Source organism: Scomber scombrus, chromosome 6, assembly GCF_963691925.1.
Source record: "Scomber scombrus chromosome 6, fScoSco1.1, whole genome shotgun sequence".
NCBI classification, from domain to species: Eukaryota; Metazoa; Chordata; class Actinopteri; order Scombriformes; family Scombridae; genus Scomber; species Scomber scombrus.
The window spans coordinates 9,249,123-9,271,280 of record NC_084975.1 but is presented as its reverse complement, the minus strand read 5'-3'; the positions used below and the strand labels follow the sequence as shown (position 1 = coordinate 9,271,280).

General features: G+C 39.4%; 1 protein-coding gene across 1 annotated transcript; it reads left to right on the top strand.

Annotated features, from left to right (window-relative positions):
• The first annotated feature begins 24 nt into the window (after positions 1-24).
• On the top strand, positions 25-21,189 carry LOC133981957 (Fanconi anemia group A protein). The gene is made up of 42 exons (XM_062420839.1): positions 25-238; positions 879-991; positions 1,504-1,600; positions 1,789-1,931; positions 3,095-3,190; positions 3,477-3,550; positions 4,308-4,417; positions 5,103-5,213; positions 5,385-5,448; positions 7,067-7,179; positions 7,267-7,343; positions 7,692-7,833; positions 8,759-8,892; positions 9,537-9,647; positions 9,793-9,888; positions 10,196-10,258; positions 11,106-11,173; positions 11,368-11,428; positions 11,592-11,641; positions 12,278-12,348; positions 12,582-12,680; positions 13,205-13,338; positions 13,431-13,501; positions 13,698-13,797; positions 14,614-14,801; positions 14,891-14,984; positions 15,644-15,841; positions 15,944-16,017; positions 16,210-16,338; positions 16,878-16,956; positions 17,209-17,360; positions 17,494-17,599; positions 17,820-17,879; positions 17,978-18,082; positions 18,939-19,054; positions 19,172-19,328; positions 19,967-20,029; positions 20,136-20,229; positions 20,428-20,503; positions 20,615-20,768; positions 20,862-20,960; positions 21,078-21,189. Exons 1-42 carry the CDS (start codon positions 178-180, stop codon positions 21,174-21,176), a joined length of 4,302 nt encoding a protein of 1,433 aa, XP_062276823.1. The 5' UTR covers positions 25-177; the 3' UTR covers positions 21,177-21,189.
• The last annotated feature ends 969 nt before the right edge of the window (positions 21,190-22,158 follow it).

Below are 22,158 nucleotides of genomic sequence, written 5' to 3'. Positions count from 1 at the left end.
CATGGAGGAAAAGACGAACCAAAACAGTGTCTCAGCAGCTTGAAGAAGATAAACAGAGGAAGAAGGCGGCCATTTAGTGCAATTAACCTAAAGAAACTTGGTTAATGTATCGATTTTTAAATGGATAATTAGTACCAAGTTCTCTCGAAAGGGGTTTAAACAGTCAGTCAGGGTAAAATGTCCCTGAGTGCATCATGTGGATCAGTCTCTCAGAAAAGGACTGTGTCGAGCCTCCTCGGTGAGTTGACAGCTGGACATGAGCAATAATACATATAATAAATACGTAGCCAAAATACATCTTACAAAATGTTCAACGTAGTTTCATATCCTAGTTGTCCCTTTTTATGTCATTATCAGAATCATCTTTATGGGCCAACTGTGTTTACATATACAAGGGATTTGGTTTAGTGGCCTTTAGTGTATTTACACAGAGTGACAACACAACAATCTTCAGAAATGTACACAATTATGAGTGTCTGTATTGTTTCTATAAATACTGACTCAAGTTTTCAACGTTACTGATTTATTATGACGTTAAATCAACCTTTATCGATTTTTAGGATGGATACAGTAACTTGTCAGCTTTTAAAGTAATAGGGAGCCATTCAGTTTAATTCTATTCAACAAATGAATCCACCAAATGTAAATGTTTTGTCATATCACCTAATCATGTTTTAAGTTAAACATTTTAGATCTAGCTGAGTTTTTGCATTAACTTCAGTACAAAAAAAGTAATAATGCCCAAATTCTATACTGATTGGCAAACTGTGTATTTATTATTATTTATTTATAGTATTTATTAAACATTTTAACCCCTTCAAATCCATTTCACTGTGAATTTTGCATGTTATTGTCTTCTCCTGCTGCTGTATCCCCAGCTGGTCGTGTGGTGAAGAGGCCGAAGCAGGGAGATGGTCAGCAGCTGCATGAGGCAGCGATCCAGCTGTTGGAGCAGCAGCAGAACCTCTGCAGTCTGCTCAAGGAGGTTGGGGTAAGTGAGTGGACCTCAGGATAAACAGAAATTGAAAAAAATGTCATTATAATAGAAAAAGTCATTATAATAATATACAGCTAATAATACAACTGACAATGTGAGGAATGTTAGATAGATCTAGCGTGTAGTTAAGTGTGCATTTAATTTAATTAAAAAGGGAAATAGTAATACTATATTTGACCATCTTGAAAGATTTCCAGCTTCTTTTGGTGTTATAGTGCATGAACACCATCTGATTGGCTGGAAAATCTTTTGCATCGCTGTAAGGCTCAACGAAAGGTTGCTTTAATACAAAACCCACAAAATGGCACTGTACTGTTTTAGCAAAAGCTGACATTTTATTAAAATAATCACTTCAGAGTGACTTATACATGTATGCTACAATAAAGTGCCATTTTAAGATTTAGATCTCCTCTGGAGGAGACTTGTGCTACATGTGTCCTCATCTGTATTTATTGATATTTCTTTAATATATATATATATATATATATATATAATTTTTTTTGTAGAATCCAAACCTTTCCAATATTTTCTGCTCTGAGACCGGAGGGCAGAAACCGCAGGCATCTGAAGGAATCCCACCAACCATTGCAGGCTCACTCCTGGGTTAGTGTTTGAGAAAGCAAGCCTCTGTGTCTGTCAGGACAAGTTACATTCTCTGGCGTAGAAAGACCTGTTGCTCACACATTACAAAACACATAGCTTTAAAACTATTTAAACTACTCAACTACTATCACGTAACCTGACACAAAGTAAAGGTTATGAACTTTGGTATGTTTGTTTTCTCTTGACAGTGAGTGAGTTGAGGTGTCAGGCTACACAGCTGGGTGTCCCGCTGACAGCGCTGTCAGTGAAGATGGTGCTGGAGAGACTGACAGAGATCACCGGAACTGAGGAAGAGGACAGGAGGAGAGAGCTGCTCACTTCCTCTCAGAGAGTGAGTATCTGACAGCAGGTTTTGCCCTGCTCCAGATGACTGTACACCCTCACAGTACAATAGTTGAGGTAATACTGAACACCTGTATTTGAAAGGAATTACATTTACTGATGGACTGGGTTTGATGTTGCAGTTTTTCTGGCATACTCCAGTGTTCAGTCAAAAAAAAGGTTGTCGACTGTGGAGAGTTTTGTAAAACTACAGAGTCATTTGAGGTTTTAGCAGCTACCTTATCAACATGTTTAGGTGTCGAGTTATTCAGTGCAACATCATCTCTCTATACCACATGTGATTCAGATCCAAAGTTCTTCCACTAAATTTCAAGAAAGAAAACTGTACATTTCCTGCTCATGTCCAACGAACATGAAAGTCTCAGTTTAGCTCTCAGCATCTTCAGTCTGCATTATCAGTATTGACTTTCTGAAAACCATATTAGTTTCCATCCATATTATTTTTTACAAAAAATAAATAAAACATAATAAAAGAAATATACACAATACACGTAGAAGATTGAGATTAGGAAAAGAGAATAATATATAACAAAAGAGATTACATAAGGGCTTGTCGGATGACCCTCCTATTGTAAGACATACAATGAAATAACAAGAAAGGTGACATGCATGGAAAATGATAGTGAGAGTGGTTATGATGTTGCATTACTTAATTGATCCAGAACGAAGAGTATGCTTCATTTCTAAAATGATTTTAGACTGGTGGAGTCTCTAATATGATCTGGTAAACAGTTCCAACAGACAGGACTTCTGAATCTAATTAAAAATGTACTTTGATCTTTGGACCTCTTCAAAGATGTCAGATTGCTTTTGTATGGCTTGCTATATTTGTTGGATGCCTTCTTGTTGTCATTTATATTGTTTGATACATACAGTACAAATACACATGCACAGTGACTTGCTGTTTTCTTGTTAACTTCCCTAAACCCTCAAAACCTCTTTTACTCTCCTAGTTCTGCATATTGCAAACATTTGCTGCATCACATCTGTGTTGCAGATTTGTTGGCAGATGTGTGGTTTAACTTTGTTCAGCTACAGTTGCAGCCAGTAAAGTCTCCACCCTGAGTTTGTTCTTCATTACTGCATAAAGCATGGAAAAAATGACAAATCTTTGGTGTAAAGTGTCATTGCTAGTCTTACTCTCCTGTTCAGGTCCAGCTGTGCGTCCTGTTGGAGTCCAGCAGAGAACTGCTGTCACAAGGAGCCCTCTGCCCCAAGCTGCTCTGGCAGGAGTACAGGAGGGGTCAGGTATATATGTATGAGTGTGTGTTAGAGTTTACCGTAAATACTGTATATGATGCCTGTAAAAAATAAAAACACATATTTAGTGTTTTAGTTATAACAGAAATATTAAAGTGAAATGACAGACACTATGTTTGCAGAGGTTTTCACTTCCTTTATTTCACATTCCTCGACCTTAATGTATTACTTAGATGAAATATCTTAATACTAGAATGAAAAGAAAACCTGAGGAAAGTCTGTTTTTAGCTACATGTATGTATTAAATGAAATAACTAATGTGTTGTTTTTACAGAAGCTACCACAGCTGGAAGTGGTGTACCAGCTTCACTTTTACAACATTCTCACTCTAAAACACATTTTAGAGAGGTAAGAAATGTTTGGTTTTTTTCAGCTGCAATGGCACTAGTTTGAGTGTACAGGGGTTAATATCATGCAGCTGTTAACAGAAAAAAACACACAGCTTTCAACAACTGCTTTTTCCTTTACTAACACCATGGAAGCAGAGGCAGGTTTGAAGGCGACTGAACACACAAGGTTGAAATTTAAATATGACTAAATTCAGGATTCAGAGTTCACAAATTCACACTCATGAATATTCAAGTGTTCATTATTCAAAAAAAAAACAAAAAAAAAACTTCATGTTGCTCAAATTCACAGATCAGTGCACTCATTGAATTGTTTAAATAAAAATAAAAAAAGTTCAAGATTGAAAATTAAATTTAAACATTTTGAGCTACCAAGGATCCTATCACGTTACGTTCTCAGTCACCCCAAGACCCAAGACTGACAAGTGCAGAGAGTTAAGATGACTGCACTCCTGGAGACTTTCAGAAACAGTTATTAAATTACACAATTTTCTTTTCAGTTTCTTATTCAATTCAAATGATGACAATTATTTACTTCCATGAGATACAGTTTCATTATACTTTCCTTCACATCAGCGATTTAACAGAAGACTGAATTGTGCACTGACTTCAGTTTTTAAAAGATAGACTCTATATAAGCTTTGCACGAAAAAAGAAGAATATCCAGGTCACTCAGAGTTAAAAGCACGACTGACTTCAGGAGATGAACTTTAACCTTCTGTTCAGTTATGGCTTCTTGTTGCTTTCTCTCCTCTCAGTGATGAAGATGTAAGGTTGTGGCTGGTGTCTCAGTTGAAGGCTCTGTCCTGTTGGATGCCTCCACTGGGAGAAAAAGAGGCCCAAAAAGTTCAACTGAAAGTGTTGTCAAGTAAGGGCACTGCTTTCTCTCACTAGTCTGGTTTGAGCTGCGTGCTCAGTCATTCACCAACAAACAGGACTTAAAGCTGTTTATCACCTAGACCATACACACAAAAAATATCGTTTTTGGAGAATTTATCAGCCAGTCAGGACACCAGTTAAATGTCCTGAAGTCAGAACACATTGACACAATATAAACACAATGAGATTCAACTTTCTGTGTGATTTGCTGGTGAAAAAATAACAAAAAAAAGGCTGCTGCTTACCTATTATTTAATGATTTTATGTCTCTATAGTCTTACCCAGTTGATTCCTGTTTCATACATATATATTCCCTTAACCACAAATCAGTGAGATGGTCAAGCCTGAAGCCTCTCAGAGCATTAAAAACATGTTCACCCACTTGTTGGTCATTTAAACTCTGTCTCTTATTAAACTTAAATTGGAATGATTATGCGTAAATGTTATCTATAATTCTCCTTCATCAAGTTGCCTTCAGAGGTTTCTCCAAATTTTGTTTGTGACTGTCTTTTCTTTTTTGTAGTTCTTTGTACCAGTGCCTTGCTTCTGCGGCAGAGCCAGTCACTAACACTGCCAGGGTTTGGTGTTGTCACTGTGACTACCCAAGCAAAAAAAGAGAAGAAAAAAATGAATATCACAAAATTGTATAAAAAAAATGTCTCTCTGTGTTTCAGCTGTGCTCGGAGTCTTGGTGGGAACAGGCTTCCAGCTGAGTCACGATCCAGCAGCTGCAGACAGGAGGATCTCCCTGCTCTGCTGCTCGGTCCTGGACGACATGCTCTTCTGTGAGTCTCCACTTACCCTGTCTTGTGCTAATAAAATATTCAGCAATGCACTTTGATTCACACCTCTGGACCCTGAAAGCTATTTTCTACGTCCCAGTATTATTTTAGAACTTCCCTTTATTTTGTCTTGCTTTTTAACATTTCATTGTTTTTTCTGGCTTTCTTCTTCAGGGTTTCTGGACAAAGTGGGCGAGAGTTTGACGCTGCCGTGTGCTGGAGCAGGACCTGAGCTATGGTGCTTTGTTTTTATTTGTCTCATTAACCTTTCTGTCTGACTACAGAGCTGAGCACAAAGATTTACATTTATGATACGCATAGAACCAGAAACATTTGTCTCCAACTTTGGTATTTAAGACTCGTTTGGTGACCTGGTTCTTTTCATGACAGTCAGTCGTGACAGTCAGAGTACCTGAAGATCTGGGGTCAACCCGCTGCTCCTCCTCGATTGAGTAGTCTAGCTTCAAACAAAGTAAAATTAAAGGGGAATTCTTTACACATCTAAGTCTGAGTGTAATTACAGGAGCTGGGGAAGGCTGATGTCTCCTGACTCAATTGATGTCACTTGAGCCAGCTGAAGGCCACATGTTTGAAAATAAAAAAGTATCTGGGTGGTGTGGAGTTAGAAAGAAGTTGTTCGTGGCTATTGGCTCAAAGCTACATTAGCCACTACTAGCACAACAGCCTGAATCTCTGTCTGAACTGTCAGTGGTTGAGTTGCCTTGTGGGTAATGTAGGCTCTAGGTTTTGAAGAGGAAGAAGCCGCTATGGATTTAAAATCTGGTTGTGCTGCATAGATTTTGATATTTGTTTTAAAAACTGCTTTGTGTATGCGACAATATATCTAGGAGTGAAATGCTAAATCGGTGGAATACTCTACTATACTAATTTACATTTAGCTAACAAAGTATTTAATACTATGTAGTAATAAAGGCAGAGAATTTCCATATTTACTGAGACCAGTTTTATGGGAATTTTGGATTATGTTCTCCAAATGTGAGAAAACAAGGCTGCATTTCTTTGGAGCAACCTTTTGAAATGGGACTGACTCATATTGAACAGATTATGTGTTTGGTCAAGATATGTTCAGTTTATGTCCAGTTTTGACCACATGCCCACTTAAATTCATTAAAGGTCCTGTATCCTGCAAGATTTTCCGTGTTGTAGCTCAGGCAGATTTTACACCTTTCTGAACATTTTCATCCAGGACTGCAGCTGACTGAATGGTTTTCTTTCTCACTGCGCTGTTCTCAGTAAAAATCTTTGACACCAGAGTGTGAAACATTCCTGCCGCTTGTCCGGTCCTGAAACGCTGAAGCAAGTGCACCTGGCACCTGTGAACAGACCACGTTTGCTTAAATCAGTGTAAGAGTGACTGGGACTGTCTCTCTCAGCTCAGTCTGCATGTTTCACACACTTGAGTCGCAGCCTCTTGATGGTGTATGCTCAACATTTGTATGTGGAGGTATTCCAAGAACGCAGCCACTGAACCAACAGGACCGCACACGCCCCTTCATGTATATGTCCATATACAGCATTTTTCTCCTGTGATTAAACTCAAGACGCTGTGGTAGATAGTATGAAGGTTAACTGTGCTGTTTCTGTATAAAAACACATTTTTATCCCCAAGTTTCTGACACAGTACATCATGCTTTATTCTCTACAGTGAACACACAGTGAGAGGGTCAGTGGGCATTTGTGACAGGACGTGGCTTTAAAAATATGTGCATTCTGACCTGATTGCAGCTGAGAAAATTGTTATTATAAGATGGAAAGCCCCTCAAAGTTCATATGGTAAACAGCAAGCATCTTTTACATGAACAATACTATATCTGTTTCTCTTGTGTTTTGTGCAGGTGTCAGCTATTTGACGCTTCGTTGTGCGGAGCCTCAGCGTCCCCAGAAGCCCTTCAGCATTTCTTCACACACTCCCTCACACAGACTCTCACTTACAAGCCTCGACTTACAGGTAAAAATGAACAACAGGCTGATTTTGAACAGCTTTATACTTGAAACTCAACTCTTAATAAAACAAATGATAAACCACATTCCTCAGTGTCAGACGCCATTGCTCGGCAGAATGAGTGGACCTTTGCAAAATCCAGCCGGTTGCTGACCTCTCTTTTCCGTAAGGTAAATAATTCTATTAACTAAGGTGGTGAGCCTTCATATATTATTTAGATTAAGATTTAGATTAAGACTTGTTATTGTGGATCTTGGAAAATATCCCCCATTCCTCTATTTCAGAGAATTACAATAAAACCCATGGGAAGTCTGTATAGATCTATTGTTTATGATGTTCTTAACTGCAAAAAAACAGCTTGTGCTCATCAGTCTGTCAGTCAGCTGCTGTATTATAGAGCTAGAGCAAAAGGACGCATCTTATATTGAGACACAGCTTTACATCTGTAGTGGGCAGGGTCTGTTTCAGGTGAGCTGACAGAGATTCATATGTATTGTTGCTGTGTTTCTTAAAAAAAGCTGGCTGTGATCTTCAGCGTGGAGCAGCTGCTGCGTCACCTGCAGCAGGTTTTGGAAACCCATGAAGTCAACTGGAAACATATCCTGTGCTTCCTCTCCACTCTGCTGATTTACAACCCCAGTGCTGAGTCCAGCCTCAGAGGTAAACACGGGATTTACTGATACCAGTTTTACTGGATTCAAATGTCTAAATGTGTCAGTATTTTGTAATGACAATACATTTGACAGTGACAAGAATCATTATTTGACAATTAAAAAGTGGATTTTTAACAGGAAAAAGTTGGAAAACATAGCTGCTGATAGAGTAACAAGACTAGTCATTTGTTTTGCAGGTAATTGTACCAAATTTAGTGTTGAGATATTTCTTAGCGTAAAAAAAAAATTGGCCTACTAGGGGTGCATGAGAAGAAGTTATTACAATATCTTCTAGAGCAGAGGTGTCCAAACTATTTCATAAAAGTCCATAATGTGGTTGCAGGATTTCATTACAACCAAGCAGGAGCACAACAGGCTTGACTCATTTAATCAACTGATCTCAGTCTTCAGACAGCCGATTGGTCGAATCATGTGCTCTTGATTGGTTGGAACAAAAACGTGTAGGCACACGGCCCTTTATGAAATAGTTTGGACATGCCTGCTCTAGAGACATTCATATCTCTTGTAAATGTAATGGCAACCCATCAAATAGTTGTGGAGATATTTCAGTCCTAACCACAAACATCAACCTCATGGCTTTAAAGGAAAAGTACAAGTCAGAGGATCACAAAGATCAGTAGGATTCATCCTCAGGGGACCATGAATGTTTGTATAAAATGTCAATAGCAATTCATAATAATAGTTGGGATATTTCAGTCTGGACCAAAGTGGTGGACTGACTGTCAAAGAATTTAATAATGAATAATAATGAATGAATAAATAACTGATAACAAAACTTCAAAAGCTAATTTCTTCTCTCCTTGGATTAGTTTTTTTACTGTTTGATTCATTGATTAATACCATCAATTCAAAAGGCTTCGAAATCTGATCCCTCTAAATGGACCAACTGTTTTCTGGTCTGCCTCTGTCAGAGCTGCTGTCCAGACTGCTGAGCTCTGCGTTTGAAGGCTACGACTTGGAGAACGTGATAACTGCCTTCCTGCTGGCTCGACAGGGGACGCTGGAGGGACCCGGCATCTTTCCCTCCTACAGCGACTGGTTCAAGGTTTCATTATAGCGGTTTCTTAACACCAGGGTTTTAACCAAAGATGGTCTGTTAAAGGACAAGGCTTGGTGGTATTCTACAATGTGTATATTTCTTGTTGTCAGCAAATCACAAGAAAAAACACAAAAACAAAGATATCATAGAATATGCATTTTCCGTTTTGAATGAGCTAATAGTTTCTTGCCATCAACCAAACATTTACTTTCATGTGCCATGTTTCTGTATATATTACGTCAACTTTCAGTAAGTCATGTACCAACATTTTCACTGACTTTCTGAGTTGTTGTTCTGACTTGAGTGGGCGTTCACCTGAGTTTTCTCAGTTGTGAACTAATTTTTCTGATTATTTCAATACCACATGAATGCCATAATAGCATGTCTTATGTATGTGTTTTAATAGTTTTGAGCAACAATGAAACTCTATGGCACAGAAGAATAAGATATATCAGACTTTATCAATACGTGTTAGTGGGAATAATGTATCACTGGTTTCAGTCTTGTCTTGGATTTGTTAGAATATAAAATATTGCCAGCCTCAGTCTGTATGTTCGACGCTGCTTTTTGCTACCAACACACAGTGCCTTTAAAACACAAAAAGTCAGACATTATTTTACTAGTAGTTTCATCTGTTTCTTCTTTTTTAGATGTCTTTCGGTGGTGGAAGCAGCTGCCATGCAACCAGTAAGAAATCTCTGGTGTTTCTGCTCAAGTTTCTGTCTGACCTGGTGCCCTTTGAACCCTCGCAGTACTTGAAGGTGAACCTCTGCCCACATCTTTCCTCTCTTTGACAAGTTGAATACTTGAACAAGAAGTGATAACAGGATGGGACAGAAAACTCTAAACACAGAGCAATGATCCAGCTCTGATTTTTAACAACTCACTTTCATTTTCACCTGGCAGGTTCACATCATGCACCCACCTTATGTACCTGTCAAACACCGCAGCCTCCTGATGGAGTACGTCTCTCTGGCCAAGACCAGGCTGGCTGACCTCAAGGTTAGTTTTGGACCTAAAAAACAAATGCTTCTACTTGTAATTATGTACCATGAAAAGATGAAGACTACATTATTGAAAAATTATCATATTGAAGCAGTATAACAATAACATGACATAGTGACTACATGTGATTAGCATCCCTTTTCTCAAAATGTAAGAGAGAGAGAGAGAGAGAGAGAGAGAAAGAGAGCGAGCTCAGTGCATCATGGGAAGTCCCCTGGCAGCCTAGGCCTGTAGCTACCACAACTACCCCCCACATTTTATGATGTCTACTTGAATTCATGATTGTGTGTGTGTGTACATGCAGGAGTCAGTGGAGGACATGGGTCTGTATGAAGATGTGTGTGGTGCTGGTGGAGCAACAGTGCAGGTAACAGTGACACACAGTGGTTTCTTTGTATAGTGATACCTGTTGATTCGGTGGCAAATACAACACATATTAATTAGTATAGAGTTGTCCTTTATTGTAATAAGTCTATACATTCAAGTCTATTTGAACTGAAATTTGAAAAACTGTAAATCTCAACAGCTGGTAACTTGAGTCAGTTACTGGTATTAATCAATAACCATATACTCTGAGAGCCTTGGAAGTTTGACCATTTAGTGCCATAAAAATCCTTCCCCTAAAAGAATACCAACCTTAAAGTAAGATTAAAAAGCTTTAGAAGTACTACTGTATGTACAACATGACAGAATACAACTCCCTATGTAATTAGTCGTAGGGTAGCGATGATTTATTTATATGAAGCTGAATTTTAAACTATGGTTTTTAATATCTCAGGTGCAACTTGTCAGCTCACTCTGTCCACTTTGTTTATGGATTCTGGTAAAATCCATATTTATGTTTTTATAGGGTTGAAAAGCATCAATAAAGTCAAATATTACTGCATTTTACCATGAATACCATGATATGGTGCTTTGATAAAAACATTGAAATTATAAACCAAAAAACAACAACAATTAAACATGTACAAACTCTAAAAATGACTTCAAGTTTAGGGAAAGTAAAAAATGTATAGGTATTAAGTAATATAACTTAGTAATATGACTTTTTTTCCTTTATGCTGTGAAAATTGTGTTATGTTAAGGTTAGTAGCACGAATACCAGTGATACATTTGTGTGTGTGTGTGTGTGTGTGTGTGTGTGTGTGTGTGTGTGTGTGTGTCTGTGTGTTTGCGCGTGTGTGTGTGTGTAACCACAGTGCCAGGCTGTCCAGGACGTGGAGAAGGCGGTGTCTCTGTTTGAAAGCACAGGAAGAATCTCTGCCACAGTAATGGAGGCCAGGTACTCAGATTATTAGCTCACCTGCACCACATCCATGAACTACATCAATGTACACGAGGGTGCTCAAATGTGTAACAGGTTCTGTATAAAACCCTGTTCTGTTACCTCCAAATGTACTGATTTATGTGGATGTATGATTAAAACTAGACATTGACATGACACAACAGGTTATTAACACTTTGCATCTCTCACAGTATTTTCCGGAGGCCGTATTTCCTCACAAGATTTCTTCCTGCTCTGCTGACCCCAAGAGTGGTGTGTACCTTCACTTCACTTAATTTCACTGTTATTCTTTGCTTGATCTACACATTCACAGACAGACAAGAGCCACTTAGATTGTCTAATACTTGATTCTACAGATCCTTCCATCTTCACATCACATGCTTACATTTCATGTTTATCTCTCTTTCAATCACAGCTTCCCGTGAAGGCAGATGCTCGGATGAGTTTCATAGAAGCTCTGAAAAAGTGAGTTATTATCAGAAGCTTGTGGGATGGGAATAATGTAACTCTTTAGATTCAATAGCTACAGTGTGTGGACTTTCTTCTGTCTTTTACAGATTTGGTTCTTTGGTTTAAGGCAGGGGGGTCAAACTCATTTTTGTTCAAGGGCCATATAACAGCCCCAGATAAACCACTGCAATTACTGTTCTGCAATTTTCATACTTTGCAAAGTTATCCTTTGAGCCATATTGGACCCCTTGGTGGGTGGGCCGGTTCTAGACCACGGGCCATATGTTTGACACCCCTGTTTAAAGTTTTTTGTTCCAGATGTTTGTTTTTTATCGACCAAACAGCTTTTCATTTTACTGTACCTCCAGCTTCAAATATGCATTTTTTTTAAGAATAAACAAAACTATTTGAAAAAATTAGAGAAATATTTTATTTGAATAAAAATAATAATATTTATGATCAACTGTAAATCCAATGTAGGCCCGTCTAATTTATTACATCCAACCAGTTCATGGGTAAGTCTCACTTAAACAGAGGCAGGATGCTGTGAAAATTCTGGACTTGGACTGGTAGGGGTTAATGTCTTATTTTACCAACTAACATTTTCACTATTAGGAACCACTAACTCTACTGTTGTTTTTGTGTATTCAGAGCAGATAAGATCCCAGCTGCGCAGTATTCATCCTATGTGGAGTCCTGCCAGAGACAGAGACAGCAGGATAGTGGGTATCTTAATAACTGACCATGAACATCATTTATGTCACAGAAAATCATCCACACTCAAACAGTTCAGAACATTTTTGAGCCTGAAGACATCTGTTTTTATGTCATCTTTGTAGTTTAATTGCGATGTAATACAGCGATGACAACATTTGGCAATTTGAAGCCATCCTGAGATTTCTTCTCACTTGTGACTCTTGACAACAGTCACGTTAACACTGTGTTGTGTTCACAGGGAGTGAAGTGTGCGTGGACACTCGGGATGATCCTCTGGAGGTATTAAATGTTCAGCTGCAGGAATTCAGAAAGCTGCTTGTCGATGCAAATGAAGGAGGTAAACTTATGGTAGATACAGAACTTCACACACATCCACAGAGACACAAAGACATACACACTTGTATTCTGGAGTGTGTGTGTTTATGTGTAGTCCATGATGCGGTGCAAAGAGGAACGTCTTTTAAATCAGTTCTTAAGACTCACTTTTATACAAAGGCCTTCTTATAGTTTTTTTACTAAAGGTATTCCTTTTTTAATTGTTGTTTTGAATTCTACATTTTATCTCTATTTTCATGGATTTGTCTATTGTTGGTTTTACTGTTTTATGGTATGATGTTTGACTTTATTTTATGGAAAGCACTTTGTTTTGACAAATGCTATATAAGTCAAATTATTATTATTATTATTATTATTATCATGAAAATGCCACAAACTTTTTTTTTTAAAGCAAGAAAGAACCAGTCTGTGAAAGTGTTGGATGTTGAGTCTTTGCCACAGTGAGTTCAGTCATGTAGTGTGACTGTCTGACTAATGCTGTCTATTTGAATCCCTCATCCTGTCCTGTTGGCCTTGTGTCCTCAGAGATGTCAGCACAGCTGTCCAGGATCTCTCACACTCTGAGTGTCATCTTCCCCGTTGGTCCTGATGAGCTGACCGGACAGACAGTCATCAAGCTTCACATAGAAAAACCTCTGTCTGTGGAACTCCACATTAAAGTACGCACTGGCAAAGTGTATTGTCTTCCTTATTGTCATGTTTATATATATCAGTATGTGTTTCTTAATGTATCTCCTCCTCACATCTTCAGGTTGTCAATACGATCCTGAGAAACTTCTGCCAGTGTGTGCTAGACGCTTCCCAAGCAAACCCTCCTAACAAGTTGAGTGAAAGTCTTAAAAATAATGAGGGGGAAAAAGAATCTGCCTGCCTTCAGTACAGAACATGATCTTTAACAAGCACCAAAGTGGTTGAATGTGGTTTTCACTTCATATGTCTGAAAGATTCAGTGTGTGTTCTGGTGTCTGACTCACCCGGTGTTTTTGTTGTTGTTGTTTTTATTTTTTTTTGTCTCCAGGCAAAACCTGTGGGCTTCAAAGTTTGTCAGTTTTCTGCTCGGTAACACACAGCTACTCTGCAGCCTTATTAACAGACTCTGGCACCTGTTTAATAATCAGGTACAGAAATGGCTGTTCATACACACTTCTCTCTGTGTCTGTCTGTAAACTGCCTGCTTGTTTGTATTTTTTTGCATTTCTCAGCGAAAACTCATTTTGTATTTTAATGGTCTTTAAATAATAATAATAATTATAATAATTTCCTTGGAAGGTTTCCAGAAAGAAGTCCAGTACCAGTAATTAACTTCAATTTGATCTGTTAGTCATTGCACAGCAGGTCAGCTGAGAATGCAGAGAATGCAGTTTCCTTAATAACTGGACATTTACTTTAAATGATGCATGAATTTTCTCTGGAAATCAACTACTGCTTTATATTCAACATAATCTAATGAAATATCAGAACTTTGTCTCTATTTTTCCTGTAGATAGTACCAACTTACATTGTGCTTTACAGGAAACTTTTAAGAACTTATTTGGAAATAAAGACTTTTAAAACAAGGTACCACTAAGAGGGAACTACATTTTTGCAAAGAAATAGACTGGACAGATTTATTAATAGAGATGGATATCCTGGGAAGCTGCACTAGATGCAGACATGTTTTGTAATTTCCTGTAATTTCCCAGCTTGGGATCAGTAAAATATATCTATCTATGTTTAAAGTTTGTGCAGTACATACATACAAAATACATCAGGTTTTAAATGATAAAGCATTGCAGGTCAAATGCAAAACTATGAGTCCAATATTTCCTTTCTTTTAATATCTCTGATAATGTCATTGTAACATCATTGTCACTTCACTCTCACCTCTTTACTTCTCCATTTTGCTCAACATGTCCCATTCTCTCATCAGTTTTATAAACCTCCTCTCTCCAAAGGGGTCGTCGCTGGGCGCCGCACACTTGCTCGGCCTGGCGGCGTTTGTGGTCCACCTCCACTCCTCCATGTCCCACAGTCCTCTGGTCCAGCTGGTTCCTCCCATTCTCCCCACACCAGTCCCCATCATAGAGGCTCTCAGCTCAGCGCTGGTCTGCAACGCACATGATAACATGCTCTTCTGTGTCAGGTGAGGTTAGTTGTATAATTTTACTAACAGAATATTATCGTGAGCGTCTTGTCATAACGTTATTATTGGATCTTGTTTTTGCTGTTCAGGTTGTGTGTGGCGGCTGTGTGTTACGGTATCTGCAGAGGAGACTCACTACCTCAACAACAGCAGGACTACATCCCCAGCAGCCTCTACAAGAAGGTTTCTGTTACTTATCATTAAGTTGGCTTAATGCAGTGCATTCCATGAAATATCACACACCTTAGTGTCAGACATGTCATGGCTGCAGGGCCATATTTAAATCATTCTCCTTGCTAAAAACAATAAGAGAGCAGATAAAGCAACTAAAGCAAATGGTGAATGGGCGTATTATATTTTGTAGGCCTTTTTTTTAATCTTATCTGTTATCTAAGACTGCATCTGATTTTTTTTTTATTCTTTTTTTTTTATCACTGATCACCCTATTGATTTTCTTCTACTGATCTTTAATTTACAATCAATTTATAATCATATCCAATGGAGAAGCAGCAGATTCTCACATTTAATTAACACAAAAAATCAATGTGTGTACCTGCTGCCTTCATCATAACATCAGTGTGTTTTAGTGAATAAGTCTCTATCATCTTACCTACTCTCCAGCTCCTTTGACTAAAGAACCCTGTGTGTGTGTGTTTGTGTGTGTGTGTGTGTGTGTGTGTGTGTGTGTGTGTGTGTGTGTGTGTGTGTGTGTGTGTGTGTGTGTGTGTGTGTGTGTGTGTGTGTGTGTGTGTGTGTGTGTGTGTGTGTGTGTGTGTGTGTGTGTGTGTGTGTCTCTGTCTCTGTCTCTGTCTCTGTCTGCCTGTCTGTACGTACGTGTGTAGCTTCTGTATCTCATCCCAAGACTGTTACCTGAAGCCAGAAGGACTCCTGCTGATGGTCCGTTGGGTGAATATAAGGAGGAGAACAGCCTCGGCCTGTGGAGCAGCGTCACACACAGCAACAGCACCTGGAGGAAGACTGCTTGGTGTCTGTGGAGACATCCTGCTTTCTGTCAGCTACAACACACACCTCAATACCAGGTAGGAATGATACCAGGGTAGGATCCCCATTGTGGATCAAGTCTTGACTTAGACAGTGTTTGTACAGCACTATGCACATCAACTTTTGTCATGTGTTTCCAGTTGTTCTTCACAGAATGGCTGTCTAATGAGCTCCGAGTGCAGAGAAGTGAAGATGCTTTGTCCGACCCAGAACGGTAAAGCAGGAAACTCACACATATCACACTGTGCCCTTAGACATACAGTTGAAATAGAAGGAATACTGACTGTGTGTGTGTGTGTGTGTGTGTGTGTGTGTGTGTGTGTGTGTGTGTGTGTGTGTGTGTGTGTGTGTGTGTGTGTGTGTGTGTGTGTGTGTGTGTGTGTGTGTGTGTGTGTGTGTGTTGCAGGCAAGAGTACCAGCAGTGGGCGTGTCTAGAGCTCTACCTGTGTCGTCCGGAGGATGAGGGAGGCTGCGGAGGAGACATGAGGAGCCTGTGCTCTTATCTCCTCAGTGCCATCATGGACCAGCAGTTGAGGTTGGTGTAAATTTAATTAGCGCTGTTAACGTATACACAAAGGAACTTAAACATATACATTCAAACTTTTAATGGACATCAAGTTATTATAGATTTTCTTTTGTTGAGTGAGGACATGACAGGAATATATGTCAGTTTGTGCTGATTGGACTTCATCAACATTGCCCACAGTGGCCTAATACACCCAGAGATATTAAACGGACAACTGTCATGGTCCTGTCCCACAGAGTATCATCATATAGTGCTCATACTTTGTAGAAAGTGTACAGAAGTACTGTTGGTGCAGTGTCAAGGGTTAAAATCAATTTAAAAAAAAAAGAAGCATCTCATTAAATGTTACTCCCAGTTAAACCACTCGTACTGTAGCTTTAAGGATGTGACACAAGCTGTTATCATGGAAACATTTGGAGATTGTTACTGTTCATTAATATATGAACTACATGTATGCTTATTAAGAGAAGTGTTCATATTCTAATAATAATGCAGTAAAAGCAATATTTGGCGCTGATATAACATTGTTACAAATATTGTGTTGACAGCGAGCAGAAACTAGAAAAGCTGCATGACAGAGTTTCAGAAAAAGGAAGCTGTCTTCCAGACATCCTGTCCAGATTACAGGTGAGTACACACACTGTGTCTGTATCTTTGAAGTATGATATTGTGGTTTTAAATTCATTCAACACAAGAGAGCCGACAAAAAAACAAAAAATGTAATCGAGAACCATATTTCGTGTGTGTGTGTGTGTGTGTGTGTGTGTGTGTGTGTGTGTGTGTGTGTGTGTGTGTGTGTGTGTGTGTGTGTGTGTGTGTGTGTGTGTGTGTGTGTGTGTGTGTGTGTGTGTGTGTGTGTGTGTGTGTGTGTGTCTACAGGAGCTTGTATATGAGATGGAAGTGAGCACCCCTGATATGTGTGACTTCCTGTTTGAGCTGGTGTGTCAGAGGTGCTCCTCCACAGTGAGCTCAGCTTCACTGAGCATCAGCTCTGAACTCAGCCTGCAATACACATTGAGCACATGGAACAGGTAGGCACACACACACACACACACACACAGACATCATGCACGTCACCTGTATCATTTAGTATATAACCACTGAAACCTTCCTGTGTGTGTGTGTGTGTGTGTGTGTGTGTGTGTGTGTGTGTGTGTGTCACAGAGTACTACTGGCACTCCCAGCAGTTTTATTTATCAAAGTAAAGACTGAAGGAGGGAGGACGACTCTGGACTGCAACAACCTCATACAACATGTCAACCAGCATCAGGTGGGCTACTCAGTAATTACTTTTAATGAAGTATAAACAAACATTACCAGTAACACATCTCATGGTTTAAAAAAAACAGGTTCATATTGCTGTTTTTTCTTATCAGCATCTGATACATTTCTATCTCAAAGCTAATCATTATGGAAAAGTGCAGAGATTCTATACGAGAAATGTCGCGCTCATCTATCTTTGCATTTCTTTCTATTTGTTGACACATCAGAGGAAGGTGTGTTCTCCAGCCGGTGTGCTGTCCCGCCATATAACATCACACTTCCTGAGAGTGAGAAACACACTGTTAAAATAACAATATTAATAGACAAACATGTTGTATGACTGCATGTCACAGAACTCTCCTGAGATCTCCTGTTTACTCTGCAGGGTGTGTTATGTGCCAGTGTGCGTTGTTGTGGACGCTCGGGTGAAGTCAACAAGGCCTGGTCTCAGATCAGCCTCCACTGTCCTCTGCTGCTGATCTCCACAGTGGTATTGTCTGCTCTCTCATATTAAGTCCTCCACACTTGGCTTCAAACAGTATGTTACTGGGGGCTCATACAAATACTGATGCTTGTACACCATTAATAAAAGAAATTCCACAATAAACAACCTTCACCTGGTGAAACACTAGTGTATTAGTGATATGTAGCAGTGTAGTTCCTTGGTTTTAAAGTTCATTTCCAGAATCAAATATGGACTTATTATCTGAACATTAGCAATGCAGCTACTATGGAGTATATAATAGAACGTTTCAGCATGGCAAATAAAAGTGAGACTATAAAGTCAGAGATTTTGTTGTTCCATGGTGTTTGTTGATTGGTCAGTCCACCTCTTTTGTCATGACTGAAAAATCTCTATAACTGTTTGATGGATAGAAATGTTGTGCAGACCTTCATTCAGCTGCACTTAAAAATGTTAACACACTTAACTGAGATGGTAAAAAAAAACGGTAAACATGCTGACTGCTAAAATTTAACATAAGTTGTTCATCATTGTTAGAATATTTACATTAGCATTTAGCCTCAAAAACTACTTTAAGTTTAGCCTCACAGAGCCGCTAGCATGACTGTTTTTTATATTACGAAAAGTAAGTGTTAAAAACTCAATATGACACAAAAATGTTTCATTAAAGATGTTTTTTGCAGTTTCATTTGATAGGCCACTGACTCAGGTTTTTAGTGTGTGTCTATCACTCAGAATCTATTAGTTCTTGTTTGGATGGCTATTTGGCATTCAAATCACAATCAGGCTGGAACCAATTTTTCTATCTACATCAGCCTCTTTTCACCGGAGTATGTTATGTATACTCGTGTGTCATGGTTGCATACTCTGTCTGTGTGTATAGCACTGGTGGGATAGTCTGTCTCCAGTGGTGTTGTCACTGTGGCGTCGTCTGAGTGATGGAGAGCCTCTGCCAGAGCAGCTCCAGCTCCTCTCTGACTGTCAGCACTGGGCCTGCAGGTAAAACCAGCATCTCTGACTCCTCATTCCAAACTCTCAGCTTCCATTTTTCTGTCTTTCCGGGGGTTTGTCAGCGAGTTAGTTGCTTCAGCTCTCTTTGTTCTGTCTGGTCCGCAGTTTAAAGAAGGGCCAGTTGTCGCAAGTACCCTCTGCTCCACCTCTGTTGTTGGCCGCCAGCTTGTACAGAGTCTGGCGAGGTCACAGGGAGGATGAGCAGAGCTTCAGCGCTGCTTTGAAGATGCTGCGACCAGAGAAAGACATGAAACACAGACAGGTGAGAGTGCAGAAATTTTTCCAAATACTTTTCACCATTGTCATTAACTCCAAACCAAAAACCGTATGCTGTCTTTTAGTATTTGAGATGAGTTTTTATTATTTCTTCATAAACAAAGGGCCAGGATCAGGACACATGACTGTGGATGGACATTTATGGCTCTCAATCTGGCAATTTGTGTGCTTTTAGCTACTGATTTACAGAGTCTGAAGCTCATTACATAGTCAGCTCCTGGAATAAGCTTGAACAGATTTATAGGTACTGATCCTCTGTGGGAATCCTCTGATATCACCATGATAAGCGATCTTGTTGACACAACCTTTAACTCTGACAGCAGCAGGGGAGATTACTCATAAAATTCTAATATTACAATCGTTCAGACTGCTTCTATTATTAATCCAATAGGAGACAGATGACCTTCATTGGAAATATATACAAGCTCCTGGTCAGAAAGTGATGGTCTGTTAAGAGGCTGCTGGAGTCCAAGCTGACAGATTAAACTGATACTTAATAATTCATTCAAGTCAGTGCTGGAAATGGATCATGTGACATTCTGACTGAGCAGAGGCTGATCTCAGTGTATTTTATGCCTTTTAATATATTTCCACTGCTTCTATCTGATGTATTTCTTCTTCCAGGTGCTAGTTTTCCTGCTTTTCCTGTGTGTTAACGACTATCTGTCAGCCCTCCTCAGTCCTCAGGTGAGTCTCATACGCACACACACACAACTCCCTACCACTGTGTTATACACCTGGCTTCTCCAGCTGCATAAGCCTATCACTCTGTTGTTTGTGATTGTTTCTGTAGGAGAAGAGTCGTCAGAGAGCCAGCAGTTTTTGCAAAGAAGTCTTGGATGTGTTGACAGACTCTGCCGACTGGCTGCTGATCTTTAAATCAAACGGTACAGATTTTAAACTTCTTAAATCACACCTCAGTTCACTCCAAATCATCCCAGTATATCAAATTAAAACCTAAAATCATCATGGCATCGTGTTCTGTTGCTACTTCACCCTAATTCAAAGTAATTATTTGACTGATAAAGTTTAAAGTCATGAATTATTAAACTAATGTGGCTTTTTTTTCTCCTCTCCAACTCTAGAACAAGGGGTTTACCAGTCGGTTACCATGGTGACATCAGATGAGTTTACTCGACTGATGCCTTGGGCCTTCTATAGGTTAGTTTTTCAAGAATTGGTAGTTAAACTCTCAAGACTCTCACAAGTCCATTAATCAACTAATAGATTCCAACTTTTAGGTTAAAATTGTGTGTGTGTGTGTGTGTATAGTCTGTTGCTGCAGCAGAGTGCGGAGCTGCTACACAGAGCCGTGCGATGTGCGGGGTTCCTTCACACCGCTGTCCTCTGTTACATCAACCTGCTCCAGCTCTTCCTGGAAGGACACACGCCTCCACCAATCACCCCCAAACCTCCGGACGATCAGGTGAATGAGCCTCATCCGATCAGAGCGATGGCAGCTTCATTACTCAAATCTGTGACATCACTCTGAATTAAAATATATAAATTGTGACATCAGGCGGAGGCGTGCCAGATTGTGAGCCGTACCAAACAGTTTCTCCTGAAGGTCATCTCTCAGTCGCCTCCTACCGCTCTCTCCTCCAGCCAGCTCAGACAGGTAACCTACACACACCTGTAACAAGAGCTTCTACTGACGGGATTCATGCAAAGTCATCATTTCTCTTTTTTTTCTTCTTCACTCTGGTCCTTTCTACTGTGGGGTTTACCGGTCCAGCTGGAGTCCCAGTGTGCAGACCTGGACCCAGAGGTGGCAGCAGCTCTGTCCGTGCACCTCGACCCACGCAGCCTGAGCCCTGAGATGGATTTCCTCTGAACGACCGAGAAACTGACTGAATTGAGCTAAATGTTCTTCACTCCTGCAAGATGTGGACGTGTGTTCTGACTCTACAGTAGCTACTGTATCCGTTCTAATGTATTCCACGTTCAAATAGCACTTCCCTGTTCACATTACCAGTAAAGTCTTAGAAAAGCTTCTACATTTTATTTACAGGTCTTTTTGTACATACTGCCAACACTTTATCATACATACATACATACATGTACATCTGAAGCCCTTTTCACTGTTTACAATACAGAAAGAAACTGTAAAAGAGTTATTTACTGTAATAACTTAATAAAAAACAATGACCTAATAAAATTGAACGGCAAGTTGTTTTTCTGTTTTTTTTACATATGTAAAGGTTACAAGAATATTGCATCATAGAACTTAAGGTTGCATGTATGTAGCTTACACAGTCGTTTACTGTATATGTGGCTGCTTCACTCACTAGAGTGTAAAATCATTCTTCACAATCATCACATCTGTAACACAGGCACCAAGAAGTAGGTGTCATCCTCTAAAACTCATGTTTAAAGTCTCTTCTGCCTCATGATGGAAGAAAGTATCTGACAGTCACAAATACAATATACCAGCAGCTTTTTTTCTTTTTTAAATAAAGTCCCTCTTCAGTTCCTGCTCCGTGGGAACAAAAACGGCCCAGCTGTTGGTCAACTTTCTAGATGCTTTCACTTACAGAGTGACAGGTTTGCGCTGCAGCATTTGGGAAGTCTGCTGCTTTCCTGAAAACAAGCTTAGAATATGGTATAATTGGTCGGAAAATGTCCTGACAATGAAATAAGATTCATTATGGAATGAAAATCAATTTGTGGAAAATATATTATCAAAATAATCGCCACCTCATCGACTAAAATTAAACATTTTGTTAAAGGCAGAGTCAACCATTCTGGAGAAAGATCGTTGATATTTGAGATAAACACCCCTCCCTGTGTGCTCCTTTAGAAGCCACCAATGGACA

Coding starts and splice junctions, on each gene's coding strand:
- LOC133981957 (XM_062420839.1), top strand. CDS start 178: ATGTCCCTGAGTGCATCATGTGGATCAGTCTCTCAGAAAAGGACTGTG. Junction 12,349..12,581: donor GAGACAGAGACAGCAGGATA/GTGGGTATCTTA, acceptor TTGTGTTCACAG/GGAGTGAAGTGTGCGTGGAC. Junction 17,361..17,493: donor ACATTGAGCACATGGAACAG/GTAGGCACACAC, acceptor TGTGTGTCACAG/AGTACTACTGGCACTCCCAG.